The 16,473-nt window shown below is 35.3% G+C and overlaps 1 protein-coding gene across 1 annotated transcript; it reads left to right on the forward strand.

The window, feature by feature from the left end:
- Positions 1–5,917: 5,917 nt before the first annotated feature.
- Positions 5,918–16,311, forward strand: LOC108346222 (DNA-directed RNA polymerase 1B, mitochondrial). The gene is made up of 19 exons (XM_017585243.2): positions 5,918–6,748; positions 6,891–7,130; positions 7,219–7,352; positions 7,446–7,512; positions 7,669–7,727; positions 7,992–8,109; positions 8,208–8,321; positions 8,975–9,106; positions 9,215–9,631; positions 10,416–10,466; positions 11,298–11,368; positions 11,594–11,678; positions 11,915–12,067; positions 12,162–12,236; positions 14,101–14,190; positions 14,324–14,371; positions 14,689–14,803; positions 14,903–15,006; positions 15,469–16,311. The coding sequence occupies exons 1-19, from the start codon at positions 5,933–5,935 to the stop codon at positions 15,577–15,579; spliced, it is 3,000 nt and encodes a 999-aa protein (XP_017440732.2). The 5' UTR covers positions 5,918–5,932; the 3' UTR covers positions 15,580–16,311.
- Positions 16,312–16,473: the final 162 nt, after the last annotated feature.

The following is a 16,473-nucleotide window of genomic DNA, read 5'->3' on the forward strand; positions in this document are numbered from 1 at the left end:
AGCTTCAACCTCCATCGCAGAAGACCATCTTCGTCTTCTTCGTCGCGGCACACCTCCATCACCTTCGCCTCACAAAGGCACTCCAACAGTGATAACTACAAAACCTTCATACCCAGACCCATGAACAGAAGTATTAAGATGACTCATCGAAACAGATGTCAGAGAAGAAGAATAGAAAGCGAAACTTGCAATGTGTATTAAGTAAAATGAAAATGTGTAAGTGTAAGAATTATTACAAAAAGATATAAGTCAGGGCCTATATATAAAGAGAGGAAAGGAGTATAATAGAATACAATAGAAAGAAATAAAAGAGGAACCGAGTGGTGGAATGCAGGACCGAGACCGAGCGGTTGAACAGTGAAGTGGTGGAAGGCAGAACCGAGCGGTGGTAGTTAGGATTTTGAGTTTTGGCATCGCCAAGCCCAAACCTACAAACCACAAAATCAGAAAGAGCTTATCCTAAACCCCAATCGTGATAAACCCTACTTCGCGAAACGCCACCATCAACCTCGCTGTTAGCCGCGAGCTTCCATGGCCACCATGTCGCAACAACAACCATGCCGCCACCCAAACATCATTGAAGCCTCCATGGAAACCCTGCAAATAAATAAAAAGAAAACACAGAGCCACCAGAAAGCCATCTTTGCGTCTTTAAATCGCAAAATGAGAGACCCTTCGCATCCACCGTTGGCCGCCATGAATGAAGGGGCGAAACCCTGATTCGAAAAACATCTTCCCCAATTTGCAGAATAAGCAGTGGCGCAGTGTAGATGAATTGCGCGAGGGTTTCTCTACTTCGTGATTTCTGTGTGCGTGACAAAGATGGTGGCAGCGCGGAGGAGATGACGACAACGCGATGATGGTTGCCAATTTCTTCTGAAAAAATAAATAAATAAAACAAACATGTCAGAATATAATGAATTCCACGTCATTTAAAAACCAAGATGACAATGTCATGTCAACTTAACAATAACACTGTTAGGCCCAATTTAACGGTAGGATGTATTTGTTTTAATTTATAAAAAATAAGGACCTAATTGAAACGCCGAAAAAGAAGGAGACCTATTTGAGATTCTGGACGAAAGTAGAGACCTACCGAGACATTAAACCTTCTTTTATTGAGGAAGACAAAAGCTCTTCTACAAAATAGTAAATAATCATCTTCCTTTCTATCATCTCATGCATATATGTATTGCTCTCATTTCATCATTTATTTCATTTCATCAATCAATGTAGAAACACTTACCATCGTTTTTCTTCTTTCTCTCATTATTATTGTTTGTCTTTTTCTTTGTCTTTTCATTGTTTGGGAAACTTACTACCATTTTACTGCATGTCATTGATAAGTGTGCTTGCACAAAAAATGAAGCATGTTTAATTAAAATCTATCAAAAGTGTTTGATTTCGATGTTTAAAAATAACATCGAACCTTCACGCTTTGTAGTTGGTTTATATATATAAACCAACAGATCTTCAATCCTCGACAAAAGGGTACTTGTTCTTAATCATCACTTTGTTTAGTTGTATATAATCAACACACGACCTTGAGCTCCCATTTTTCTTCACAAGCAATACTCGAGCTCCCCATGGTGACACACTTAGTCAAATGATTTTCTTCTCTAATATATCTTTTATTTGTTTTTTCAATATCGCTAACTCGACAATGTTCATCCTATATGGAGCCATAAATGTTGGACCAACCCATGACACTAAGTCAATTGCGAAACAAGTTGCCCCTTTGCTTATGTATTTCAGAACTTTCAAAGACTAAACATCTTCACACCATCTGAATTTGGGAAGACCAATTCTCAAACAGACCCTTTAAGTTATTTCAAACTCATAAGAGATATAAATGATTGCCTAAGTTCCCTTTGAACTAAAACAAAAAGGTTCGGTCATGTTCCACCATGCACAACAAACTTAAAGCAAAAGAATTACAATCTATCATACCACATACAAAAATTTAAATCAGTTTAAATATACTAATCAAGCATAACACAACTATAACACCTTAAGACTCTTCCCTAAGAGGCTTTATAACAATTCACATATAATCACCACAAACTACAAAGATACACAACAAAAACTAAATGAGCTCATTTCCCAAAATCCTCAACAGATTTTTAGAAAACAAACTCTCATACTACAAATGTAACACCCTAATTTAGAATGCCACGAGTAAAGTATAAAATATTCTTATTTGTGAAAATTTAAAATCGAATAAAATCTAAACTAGCCTAATGAAAATCTTAGTTTATTTAATATCAATTAAATAAAAACATAAATAAAAGTTTAAAACCTCTAAGTACTAAACTAATAGTGTCACATAACATTTAAATAAAAATTGTTTAAAATAACCAGAAAACTCTCCAACTACTCTTCAAATCCCGCCACTTTACTCATCAACTAGAACATCTGTAAGATCATATGCTCCTTATAACAACACGAGTTATACGATCATCAAACAAACACAATCAAGCAAGAGTGAGCTAATAGAATAAACATCCTAAAATCAATACAATATATTGAACTCAATCATCAAGCAATACTATGATTTTATCACACTCACCAAGGCCCATTAAAAAAACATATCATTCAATCAATCTCCAATTTAATATTTTATATAAAAGATAAACCACACTAACCTCAAATAATCTCCAAGACCCTGTATCATCGGAAAGGTAAGTCACTCAAACAACAAACCATAGCCAAATAATTAAAAAACAAGCATCATCCGTACTTTATTGTACCAAAACATGTTCACCAAAACAAGACAGTTTGAGTGTTCATCCACTACATCTTTGGACTTATCTTCCCTATTTCTCAAGGACTTACGAGTAAAACTCTAAACAAGCACTATACTCAACATAAACCAGAAACATATGAATGAGACATTAATCCCCTTTTATCCATTTGAACGAGGAAAAAATAGTACTCGAAAGTGAAAATGTGACTATGTTTCTACCTACTCGTAAGATAAAAGGTACAATCACATATTTACGAAGTATGACAAGGAGATATAACAATCACACATCATCACAATATCCAACAGCTCGACACACATACCCAGACAAGGTAAACAACTCAACAATCAATCATAGCACCTCGACCAACATCCATAGTTCTTAGAACACTCAATAAATAATTTTGTCTCACACCCATCAGCTTGGTCACCATGAGAAACAACTCAACCATGGTCTAAAACCCCACGTCGACCTACATATCACCCATAAACGATATCTAGAGCTCCAAAGCCAAGGTCCCCAAACTACCTGTCGAATAATTCTACCAACACACAAACTAACTCGATCAACAACTCAAACAACCAAACTACTTATCGAATAACTCTACCAACGCACAAACTAACTCGGTCAACAACTCAAACAACCGTCCAACATCACCAATAACTTAATAAAGGCTAAAAAATTATATAAACAAATACGATCTATCTTTTTGTTGTCTACAAAATTTTTCAATTTTACTCTTCAAGTGGTTTTTTTACATGTTCTATTTAACCATTTTAAATTTATCTATTTTTATGAATTAAAAAAAAATAAAAATTATATACAAAATAAAAGCTATAGGATCCACTTTTTTAATATCGACATTTTCTCTTTCAATTTTATACTTTAATAACCACCTTTTTCATATTTAAACAATTACTCATAATAAAAATATATTTTCTAAGGCTATAAATTTAATAGCTAATTTTTAAATTTAAATAATGGTTTATAATAAAAAACTATTTATGAAATAAAAAATTATAAAAATTATTAATATGTCAAATTCCATACTTCTTGTAGTATTATATAAAAATGACTCATCTTTTTGTGTTTTTTTTCAATTTTATCTTTCAAGTAACTTTTATTTTAAATTTAACCGTTTTTATTTAATATTTTTTTGAATTTTACTAATTTTTTAAATTAAATAAATAAAAATTATATACAAAATAAATAAAAACTATTTATAATTAAATTGTAAAATAACATATCATATGAACATGTTTATATTAGTTTTACTAGTGTAATTTTAATAATAAAAACACATGCCGTAGTATATATGTTTTCCTTTTTTTACAATAATAAAAAGTAATAAAATTATTAGTATTGTTATTATTATTATTATTAATTTTATGAAATTAAATATTAAATTTTTATAATTTTATTATAAATAATTTTTATTTATTTTGTACGTAATATTTTAATTTAAAAAATAGTGAAGTTTAAAAAATAGTTAAATTGAAAAAACGGTTAAATTTTAACAAATAATCATTTTTAAATAAATTGGAAAATAAATGCGAACACAAAGAAGAATCCTTTATAGATATATGTATAGATATAAAATATATTTAATTTAAAAAATTATTTTATATTTGTTTTCTTAAAAAAAAAGTTACTTGAACAACGAGTCAAAGAAAAAGAAACAAAAATAGAACATCACTTCGTTTATATTTGATTTTTACTTTATTTTACATATTTTATTTATACTTTAATTTTAATTAAATTTTAAAATTAAAAATTGAAAAGAATTAAAAGAAATTATTCAAATGAAAGTATAGTATAACACCACTTTAACAACATATAATAATTACTCTTATTAATATTATTTTATTTAAAATATGGACTCAAATGCCTTTTTCTTAAGGGTTAAATATGTTTTTAGTCCCTAAATTATTGGCCATTTTTGGTTTTCGTCCCTCTTCCAAAGTAAGGTACACTTTAGTCCTCATACTTTTCAAAACTTTGGTTTTAGTCCTCCAAAACTAACACCGTGAAAATAATGCTGACGTGGCTAACGGTAGACTGAGACAGTTTTTTTTTTATTCAGAGTTTATCAGCTTTTCTGTTGAGAATGCAATTCATATCTATCCAAAATTCTTCCAACTTTGTTTCTCAAGGTTCCAACTCAGCAGCAACTTCTCAAGGACCAGAAGAAGAACCATGCCGTGAGACAATACCTTCAGGTTTAGGTATTCTTGTATCCAATCGGGAAAGAGGAACAGGAAATGATAGTGTGCTTCAAGTTGACGTGGTCACAATATCTTCCAACATTTTGTCTGGAAACAATGCTGATGCCAATGATCATGACGCCAGAAGGAACGGTAGAAGATTATTTTGGGATGCTTTTTCCCGGCGTAGTTCTAGAAGGCTTGGTGATTCTCCAACCATTGTCTTATCTACCGTCACCACCGTTCCCGCCGCCGGGAACCAGAACGGATCCACCGACGCACCTGCACCGCCGCGGTTCCCGAAGCTCAGCCACACCGGCGCGTCCTTGTGGCTTTCTCTGGTGGTTGTTTTCTTCAGAACCGGAGTCTCGGGCAGCAGCGGGAGCGTTATAGGCGATGGTGGTGAAGGAGGCGCGATTCTGCTCCGAGTGCAGCGCTTGGTGTTGGTGTTGGAGTTGGAGTTGGTGTTACCTTTTGCGCGCTTTCGCTTAGATGCGACGGATCTGGAGAAGACGTCGGCAGTGGTTTCGGAGGAAGAAGCGTCGGAAAGAGCAGCGGCGGGAAGGGGTTTGGGGGCAAGGTTGAAATGGCTGATGGAGGCAATGATGTTGAACAGTAAGGGTCATCGTAACATAATCCGAGGGAGAGAGAAAGGAAGAAAAGCTGAAAAATAAAGAACTCTGTCAGTCTACCGTTAGCCACGTCAGCATTATTTTCACGGTGTTAGTTTTGGAGGACTAAAACCAAAGTTTCGAAAAGTATGAGGACTAAAGTGTACCTTACTTTGGAAGAGGGACGTAAACCAGAAATGGCCAATAGTTTAGGGACTAAAAACATATTTAACCATTTTCTTAATAGTTAAATTGTTTTATTTAAAATTTTACTCTAATTATGATTAAGATCCGAGAAGGAAAAGGAATAGCCCGAACCCGAAACGGAAACCGAAACCGAAACCCTGTTTGAAAAGCATACCAGTAAGGGGAAATGGATAGGTTTTATGGAGGGTTTAGAGGCGGCTGTGGCTTTTGTCTCAGATCTTTTTTAGCTAACAGAACACTATATAACACTTTGGCTTCTCTTTCTCCGCCTCTTATTTCCAAAATGTGGACCAAATTCGCCAAGCGAGCTTCCTCAACCGTAAGGAACAGCTTCCGTCTTTCTTCGTTATCTCCGAGAATTATCGAGTCCCAAACAAGTACAAAACTAAACATATACCCATGTCAGGGTTTCGCCAGAGTTGGAGTGAGTCGGTCATCGTTTCTTTTTTACGAAGGTTTTTCTTCTCCGTCTTTGATGGTGGCGGACAGAGGTTACGCAACGGTGGCCGAGGCTATTGAATCGACGGACACCGAAGACGACTACGAGGAGGTTCAGGAACTGTTGGAGGAAATGGCGAAGGCGGAACACAAATTAGACTGCAACAGCTACAGGTACAAGGTGCTGAAGAAGAGGCAGATAAAGATGGAGACGGAGGCGTGGGAAGAAGCTGCGAGGGAGTACGAGGAGCTGTTGGAGGACATGCGCGTGCAAAAGCTTGCTCCCAATTTGCCATACATGAAGTCGCTCTTCCTTGGTTGGTTCGAGCCTCTAAGGAATGCGATTCTCGCTGATCAGGAGCTTTGTAAAGAGAGCAAGTGCCGATTGAGCCACGCTCCTTATTTCAACGAGTTGCCGGCGGATATGATGGCTGTGGTCACCATGCACAAGTTGATGGCTCTGTTGATGACGAATACGAATGGCGTGGGCACCGCCAGAGTCATCCAAGCCACTTGCCAAGTAGGCGAAGCGGTTGAGCAAGAGGTATATGAATCTATCTATCTATTAATTCAATAACACAAGTGTGATTAATTTTAGGTTTTATTGTTCAACTTGGGCATTATTATGTTGAATTCGTAATGTTCAAGTGTTCGTTGACTGAAATGCTACCCTTTATGTGGATCAGGCTAGGATATACCAATTTATGTTAAGGGAGAAGAGAACCGCCTCTGACAACTCATCTCATCTTGCTCCTGCAGTACAAAGAGGAAGAGTGATTGAAGAGGACGAGGAAACGGAAAAGAAGAAGACCAAGCTTCGGAAAAGAGTTGCTGGTTTGATGAAAAAACAGAAGAGGCAACAAGCGATGGGATTAGTTCGGGATCAAGATGATTGGAAACCTTGGGGGCAAGAAGCTCAAGTAAAGGTTTGTGATTCTTGTACTTGTAAGTTGTACCTGTGAACATGGAATGATTCTTCAGTTTGTGTTGCAATGTATTTATTGTACGTTCCAGGTTGGCGCTCGATTAATTGATCTGCTAATAGAAACGGCTTTCATTCAACCACCTGCCAAACAGTTTGGAGATGGTCCACCAGATATACGCCCAGCATTTAAGCATACCCTTAAAACACTTTCAAACGAGTCACAGTGAGATTGATAGCACTCTTTCACAATCAATATCTGTACTTTTAAACGATTACTTTTTCATTACTTAACAATCGGTGCTTTCTATTTAACTAGGAAGGAAACTAGGAGATATGGTGTTATTGAATGTGATCCTCTGGTGCAAAATGGCCTTGAGAAGTCTGTAAGTAACTCTAGGGAAATGCTTCTACTTGAATTCATGCCCCCTTTTCTTTAAGTAGATTATAAGCAGAATTAGTATAGTTTTCTACTTTCAGCTATACTTCAATCTTAAGTTCATGAGATTGATGCTAACATAGAAGTTTGTTTATATTGACAGGCAAGGCACGTCGTCATCCCTTACATGCCAATGTTGGTGCCACCTATTAACTGGACAAGGTACTGCAAATGTTAATACATTTTTGTTTTCTTATTATAAAGATTTATCTTTTTTCCCTTCATTTTATCTTTAGTTTAATTCTCTAGTTTAATACCTACAATTTTGGATAGTATAATTTGAATCACATGATCAAGTTCAAACATCTAATTACTTTGCTGTATGCTTTACTGTTTTTTGTTTTTTTTCTTGTGATAAGAACCTTTTGACATGCCACTTCGGATTGAGTAATGACTACATTTTGCTTATTGCAATATCTTTTGTAGGTATGACAAAGGAGGATACTTTTTTCTGCCATCGTATGTGATGAGAATTCATGGAGCTAGGCAGCAACGTGAGGCAGTTAAGAGGGCTACCAAGAGTCAACTTGATCCTGTTTTTGAGGTTTGGATATTCTTTTTAAAATTATGTGTTTTTCTAAGTCTGTTCATGGGCTGCTGTTGTTAGTTGTTGAAATTAATTCTGGTTTTGTTCTGTTCTAGGCCCTTGATACTCTTGGCAATACCAAATGGAGGGTAAACAAAAGGGTGCTGTGTGTGATAGATCAAATATGGGCTAATGGAGGAGGCCTGGCTGATTTGGTGGATCGTGAAGATGTGAGCATTAGATAAACCTTTTGCTAAATTTATCTGTTGAATACCTAGATTTTCACAAAACTTGGCCCACTTTATTGGAAGAAGTGATATTCCACTTGAGTAGCTTCCAGCACAACAGTATATATTTCTTGGAATCAAGCATCATTTTTATTTTTCGTTGAATGCTAGGGTTTACTATGTATTAATGGATAAAAACATCTTAGTTCTTACTTTACATTTTCCTATCAATTGAGGAGTAAGGGAAAAGAGAACAAGGGGCATAAGTGGGATATAGTTGTACTGAACTTACAAATGTAGTTAGGTCTTTTTGAAAGAGGATCCTAATTGAGGTATGGAGTTTCTACTCATTGAGACGAAATTGGGACCTTTGGGCATTGAGGAAGCAGTCCCCTGAAGTACTGCATTGCCTTGGTTCACTTTTTATATTTTATTTCATTCTTCTACATTTATACCAATCTGATGTCTTCGTGATATCAATGTCAATGATATCTTACCATAAAATTTGAGTATCCTTGCTGGGTTTGTATCAGTTGGTTTAAAGTTTCTATTAGATATAGATTTTTGAATGTGTAGTCAAATATAACTCAAGATACAAGGGTGGTTCTACTGTTCTGACTATGGCTTTTTGATTGGATTCTCTTTTAATGTCAAAGGTTCCCCTCCCTGAAGAACCAGATACAGAAGATGAAGCAGAAATCCGAAAATGGAAGTGGAAAGTCAAAGCTGTGAAAAAGGAGAATAGTGAGAAACATTCACAGCGATGTGACATAGAACTTAAACTTGCTGTAAGAAATCTGCTACTCTTTAAGAGATTGGGTTATATAACAAATACTGTCCGGGAGATGTTGCATACACTCATCCTTGTTGCATTGCATTGGCTTTTTTGGCTGTAGGTTGCACGAAAGATGAAGGATGAAGAAGGCTTCTATTATCCTCATAATCTTGATTTTCGAGGACGAGCTTATCCCATGCACCCATATTTGAACCATCTTGGTTCTGATTTATGCCGAGGCATACTTGAGTTTGCAGAGGGACGTCCTCTAGGGAAGTCAGGCTTGCACTGGTTAAAAATACATCTTGCAAATTTGTATGCTGGTGGTGTCGACAAGTTATCTCACAATGATCGAATAGCATTTACTGAGAACCACCTGGATGACATATTTGATTCTTCAGACAGGCCACTTGAAGGAAATCGGTGGTGGTTGCAAGCAGAGGATCCTTTTCAGTGCTTGGCAGCATGCATGAATCTCTCTGAAGCATTGAGGAGCCCTAATCCTGAGACTACCATTTCTCACATGCCAGTACACCAGGTACCTTGTGTGGGATGCCAGAAATTGTTATTTGGGAACAATATATATTAACTGATTCTACATTTTATGTTACAAGGACAACTCAGCTACCTTTTTTAGTTGAAATTTTCTTCTAAATGGAACACTATAATCTTTTCTTTCAGAAGCAAAGTTGCATCTGAATCATATATATTCATGCGGATAACTTTTATTTTCCTTTTGGGAGGAAGACGCATGGAAACATAGTCATTACTCTTGCTACTTAAGAAACGTGTCAAACATCACTCAGGCAACTTATTCATTTTTAAAATATGTTTACTAAGATTATTTTTACCTATCTTGGAAGTTTGTCCCTGGTGCATTTTTAAATTGAGTTGTGACAAATATCTAATCAGTATCAATATTACATGTAAAATTAGATTTATATTATAGTCACATTTGCTTGTTGCAAACTGGTATATATCAACATGATGTTCATTCGATGTGTAAGAAGTTGAGCTTTTATTTGGCTGTACCTAGGAATACATAATTAAAAACCCTGACTGGATTGGGCTTTAGTAACAAGCCCAGATAAAAAGACGAGGTAACGCTTGATCATAATGCAAGGTTTTCAGGTATTGAATACCTTATTAATTTCATACTCCAACAAAGTTGGCATACTTAAACTGTATACCAAAACAGTATTCCTCTGACATATCCTAGTCACTCACTGGAGCATGCATGCTGATGAAGTTGAGGCTGGAAGGCCACTGATCCATTCTTTAGTATTTCTCTCCTAATTTTAATTTTTCACCATGCTTGCTAGGATGGTTCATGCAATGGCTTACAACACTATGCCGCACTTGGGCGAGACAAGGTATTTTGCATTGGTTATTTTAATTTTCGTTTTTTGTGTATTGAATGGGCGTGTGGGAGTCTGAGAGTTTGAGAGATGTTTAGTTGGGATGTTCCTTGTCACTATTATTGAGGTCCAACATCAACTGTATGTATATAGCCAAAGTAGATCATAAAGGCTTGAACAATCCTCACTTTATTAGCTAGTTTCTGGGGTTGAGTTAGACCCAGTTGAAATTGAATAATGAACCAACCCTTCATGCAAATGGTTTTGAATCTCCCTTGCCATCTTCTTTGTGAGAGCAAGACTTTATTTCTTTCATGGGATTGGTATTTAATGTAGGTTGGTTGATAGAACTAAAATATTAACTTTACATCTCGTATTTATTTTTTCTCAACTGCTTCAAATTTTCTGATTCTGCTAGAAACTGAAACCAAGGAAATGCAATGGGCTAGTTCAATTTCCATTTAACATAGTTTATTGCCTATTTTATATGAATTCACATTTTACATTGATTGCCAAAATAAAATGACCTAAAGCTGATTTTTTTACCAGTCAACTCAAATATTTTCCTTCATGTTATTGAGGGTAGGATGTTTTCTTTATTGTTTGATGTATATGCTTAGAAAGGTTGCACCATGCCCGCATAAGAATAGTTGGTTTAAACTTTTATCAATGTTAATGACAGCACGTTGCATTAATTCTTTATAAATTAATCATTTTTCATTTAAAATTATCCATTCTAACATAAAGTAGGGTAAGTTTTTGTAGTTTTGGCATGACAACGTTGTTTACATCAATTCCCCCTCTTTTTCAATTCTGCCTCATCCACAATTTCACTTGTATTTGAAGTTGGGAGCTGCTGCAGTCAATCTTGTTGGTGGAGACCAGCCTGCTGATGTTTACTCAGGAATTGCGGCCAGGTAATTATTACCAATGTTTCTAGCCTTTTCATTTTCTCTTTAATTATTTGATTTCATTCTATAGGTTCATTGTAGTATTTCCCCCAGAAATGACTGAGGAGACCGTATTAAATTATCACTACTGTTTGTTTATTCCTCTCTATCTATGGATACTCTCTAAATTTATTTGCTGTTGGAAAGAAGTTTATGTGTTTTGACATCGTTGGCTCTGGCAATATGGTGCAGAGTACTTGAAATCATGAAAAGTGATGCAGAGAAAGATCCCCAAACTAATCCAAATGCGTTGCATGCTAGGCGCTTAATCAGCCAGGTTTCTTTTAATTGCAAGTTTAAAACAGTTAACTTTTTTTTTGGAATGTTTTCCCTTGGAATATCTGAAGATGGATTGTTAGGAGCTTGTGACCTATTATTAATAACTACATTGTTGACTCATCCGACATTACAAGTGGCTTTTATATTTTTTCTTTATAATGTAATATGAAAGAATTATACAATTTTGCCAGCCTTGAACTTACAAACATTAAACATTATCATAATTAACCTTAGGTGGACCGAAAGTTGGTAAAGCAAACAGTGATGACATCTGTCTACGGAGTGACTTACATTGGGGCCAGGGAGCAGATAAAGAGGAGGTTAAAGGAGCGTTGTGCCATTGAGGATGATATAGAGCTGTTTACTGCTGCTTGCTATGCTGCAAGAGTATGAAAATTTGATTTAGTGGAATTGCATGTTAACATTTCTAAATCTATTCTATTATCTATTTTACTTTTACTTATTAGTCATTGTTTTATAGACCACTCTCACTGCCTTAGAAGAGATGTTTGAGGCAGCAAGGAGTATTATGGATTGGCTAGGTGATTGTGCAAAGGTATGTCTAACTTTCTGTTGGTTATGGTTGATTAAATGAATGAGCGAGTGCCTCCATTGTTGTCTCTAAATTTTAAGGATGTGGCGTCCCCTATTTTAGATTCTCTTGGTGGGTTTTGGTTTGATCCCCCTACGTCTGTCTCTTGCTTTTCTATTAATTGTATTAAGAATGCTGCATATGATTGGCTCGTGCTAATTAATTGTGAAATATAGGTAATATGAACCAATGCCTAGTAGTTTATCATGATATACTTTTCATAGTTTATCTATCTAGTGTATTTAAATTTTGTATGTGTTATCTTATTGTTTTTAATATATGTCTCTTTCTGATACAATTTGTTAGAAAATTTTGACAGTCTAGGGTTATGGTAAGATGTTATCTATAATGAATATTTATGTGTGTGTGTGTGAAAAGGAACACAAGCCGACCTTCAAGTCTTTTAGAAGTTTGTGGCAGACAACACTCATTGGGCTCTTAATAAGTAGTATTTATTTTTCAAAAATTGGAGATTTTGTTTATCTTTGTCGGTGTTGATTTCTTACTATTCTACCTTCTCTATGATTAGGTGCTTAGTAACCTTCTACATATCAGCCAAATGGCATCCTAACAGTGACCTTGAAGATTTAGTGTTATTTGTGACATTTAATACATAGTAAGTTTTGGGCTAAGGGGTAGTCTTAGAATAATCACATTTGCTCAGGTGGGTTCAGTTTTCTTTGGAATGCGTGTTTAGGAAATAAGACTAACTTATTCATGGCCTTGTAACATCTAAAAAAGTGTCACTTACTCTGGATTGAAGTGTCCTACCACCTAAATTTTGTTTTACTGTTGGGTGGCTTGCAATGGATTTTCGGCAAGTAGCCTTTGCATTTCATGGTTTTCTTCAATGATCATCCAAATATTACTTCACAGATTGAGCCCGTTCAATGTAGATTCTTCCATTCAGTTTCTGGATTATAACTTGTAAACTAAACTCCGAGGACAAAGCATGACACCGGTGATGTTGATGTAGTTTTGACCCCTCTAGAAGTTACATAGGGAGATGGATAGGAGAGGTCCAAATATGTTTACAAAAATGATGTTAGATGAGACAGGGAAAAAGTAAAAGCGAATAAGGTCAACTCAAATCTAAATTATCCCTTAATCTTAACTACCTGAATCTTCTAGAATCATTATTTGAAATTTAAATTTAAAGTAAAGTTCATACAGTTGTAAAGTTACATGAACCTAAACTTTTAATGCAGCACATCCCAATAGATGCGTAGTTTCCAACAATCACCTACATCATTTAGGTGAAACTTCTTTAATATAATTTTTTACAAGAGATCTTTAATAATTGCAATATTTTTTGGAATGGAGATGGCATAATCCAAGGATGGTATCACAATTTTCTAGGGAAAGTATACAATGGGAATCCTTAAGGAATCAGTTCTGTTATACGATAAGCCTGTTGATGCCCCTATGCGTCACGGTTTTTTAAAATTAGGGGACATTTCCAACTGTAAATTCAAATAATAAGCTAGAATATGTATTCTTTAAGTCATTGAGATGTCTAAGGGTAAGTTATATGTGACAAGTGTGGTGCATATATTTTATATGCTCCATATTACGTGGGACCTTTAGAATGTATTTGTTGTTAGGGTAACTGCAAATCCTTGTATTTATTATTCTGAGGAATTATAATTGAGTTTTATTTTGTAATATAGGCATATATTTTTCAGCATGCCGTTTTTTCTCTCCAAAAGTGCTATAGGCATTGAACATGTTATTCAAGAATTATGTGGCTATTAAAATACTATGTTCCCATGCTTTTACTGTATACATCTCAATCGTCTTAATGATTTAAATTTTGAACATGGAATAGGTGATTGCTTCCACTAACCAAGCAGTCCGGTGGATCACTCCCCTCGGTCTACCTGTAGTACAACCCTATCGACAATTAGGAAGGCATCTTGTAATTTCTCAACTGATGGCCTATTTTTCCTATTTTTCATTGTCTCTTTTTTCTTCCTCTCTACTAGTCAAATAACTTAGAAGTAGTTGACACATTTCTTGTCATTAATATGGTAATTGGATATGATGTACAGATCAAAACTTCCCTTCAGATTTTGACATTACAACGAGAGACTGACAAGGTAAGCATTGATTTGATTGAAATTGACCAACCATATATGTAGACCTGTGTTTGGAAGTAACTGTTCTATTTTAATGTCACACTTTCATGTCTGAAAAAGATCCTGTATTTGTAAGATACTTGACACATCACCATATCAACTTGTAGTTTATGTTTTGAAGGGCTTAGTTGAACTATCTAATTTGTGTTCCTATTGCTGTATTTTGTTATTTTGTTGGTCTTACTTGTCAAAACCTGCAATGCCCTTGGGACAATATAGGTGTCTTTCCCTAAGCATGCTATTGTTAATCTAATAGAATATCCACACTAATGTTACAGGTCATGGCTAAAAGGCAGAGAACAGCTTTTCCCCCAAATTTTGTTCATTCTCTTGATGGTTCTCACATGATGATGACTGCAGTTGCTTGTAAAAGAGCGGGCTTGAACTTTGCAGGTGCTTAGTGGTTTATATAAAAAACATGAACAGTCTTAGGTGAATGCAATTGGAGTATCCATTAGGAATTTAAATTTGTAAACCAATGCTTAATTGCAGGGGTTCATGATTCATACTGGACACATGCATGTGATGTTGATGAAATGAACAAGATACTCAGGGAAAAGTTTGTTGAACTCTACGACGCTCCAGTACTGGAAAATGTAAAGTATTTTGTATCTTTAACTATTTGGGCTCTTTACTTGGATATTTGATTGCCAAGCGTGAAGCATTTTCTTCAAATCAATCCATTCTGACTTAATCCTTTCCTTTCATACTGATAACTTTTGGTAAATGCTTTTCTGATATTCAGTCCACTCAAACTTTGTTCTTTGGCTTCCTTTCCGAAAGGAATTACGTAGTGGGTTGTATTAGTGTGAAGCTGACCATTTGCTTATGAAGCCTTTTGATGCATTTTGTAACTATTCATGGTTTATCGTGAATCATCATCTAACTCACCTTTCTACTTGACCAAATCAATCGACGTACCAGACTCAATTTTAGTATCTTTGGATGCATGTTGCTTTTGGATTTATTATTTGACATATTTTGTTTACAAGTAAACTCGTCATTGTATACCAAATGACTTGGTTGTTTAATAATTCATTCTTTACTTGTAAATGCAGTTGTCGGAGAGCTTCCAAAAGAATTTTCCCACATTGAACTTTCCTCCCTTACCAGAACGAGGAGACTTCGATCTTCGCGAGGTTTTGGAGTCTACATATTTTTTTAACTAGACTCTCAGAAACTCTGGTTACTTGCCTAGTACTACCTTTTCCTGTGGTCCTGGGAGACAAGTCTAATTGATGAAATTGGTATATATCTCTACATGCATGGGATTGTGAAAGCCTCAATGAAAACCTTCATGGAGAATGAAGAATTGCGTGGAGCAAGAATTGGGTTGCCAAACTTGAAGAATCTTGTACTTCTTTTATTTATACATTTGTTTCAAACAGAGGCATATTTCCTTTCACGAGATGTCCCATGTTGGTACTCTAGTTGTCTTCCAAATGGGCTTATGTATACAAAAGGAATTATGAAAGAAAAGGGGTCTTCACATATGGTTTTGTAAATTTAGGATATGTTGACGTGGACTGTCAAAACAAGAAGCATATAGCAGTCAATCTGCTGTAGTTCGTGGTTGATGTGACAAACAAATGAAGAATTGGAGCACTGGTAATAATTTCTGGTGACTTCTCAGATCTGGATGCTGCAGTCTGCTGGATGCTACAGATCTGGTGGCTTTCCCTCTTACGGAGCAGCCAAAATCAAAGTTATCGCAAGATCCATTGTTTTGCTGCTTTTATACATTTTGTATTTTGTTTCATTCTTTTTAGTAAGGGGTTGGGAGCATCTGTAATACTGTCATTGTCACTGTCATTTGTTCTTATGTTGGTTTTTTCATTTTTTGAATTGATACGTGTAAATAAATACCGAAAGAAAAAACACTTACGGTTTCAAATTTTATATGGACATATGTTTTTTTGTCTTTTTCTTTTATCTACCTCTCGGTTTGCTTTGTAAAATCTAATTTGATCACTAATGATTGATAGGTTTCTAAATATTATTTCATGGAAGTTTAATATTTTTTCTTCTATTAAAGTTCATTCGTTAATAAAAACTTCAAGAAA

This window comes from Vigna angularis, chromosome 1 (genome assembly GCF_016808095.1).
Source record: "Vigna angularis cultivar LongXiaoDou No.4 chromosome 1, ASM1680809v1, whole genome shotgun sequence".
Classification (NCBI taxonomy): Eukaryota; Viridiplantae; Streptophyta; class Magnoliopsida; order Fabales; family Fabaceae; genus Vigna; species Vigna angularis.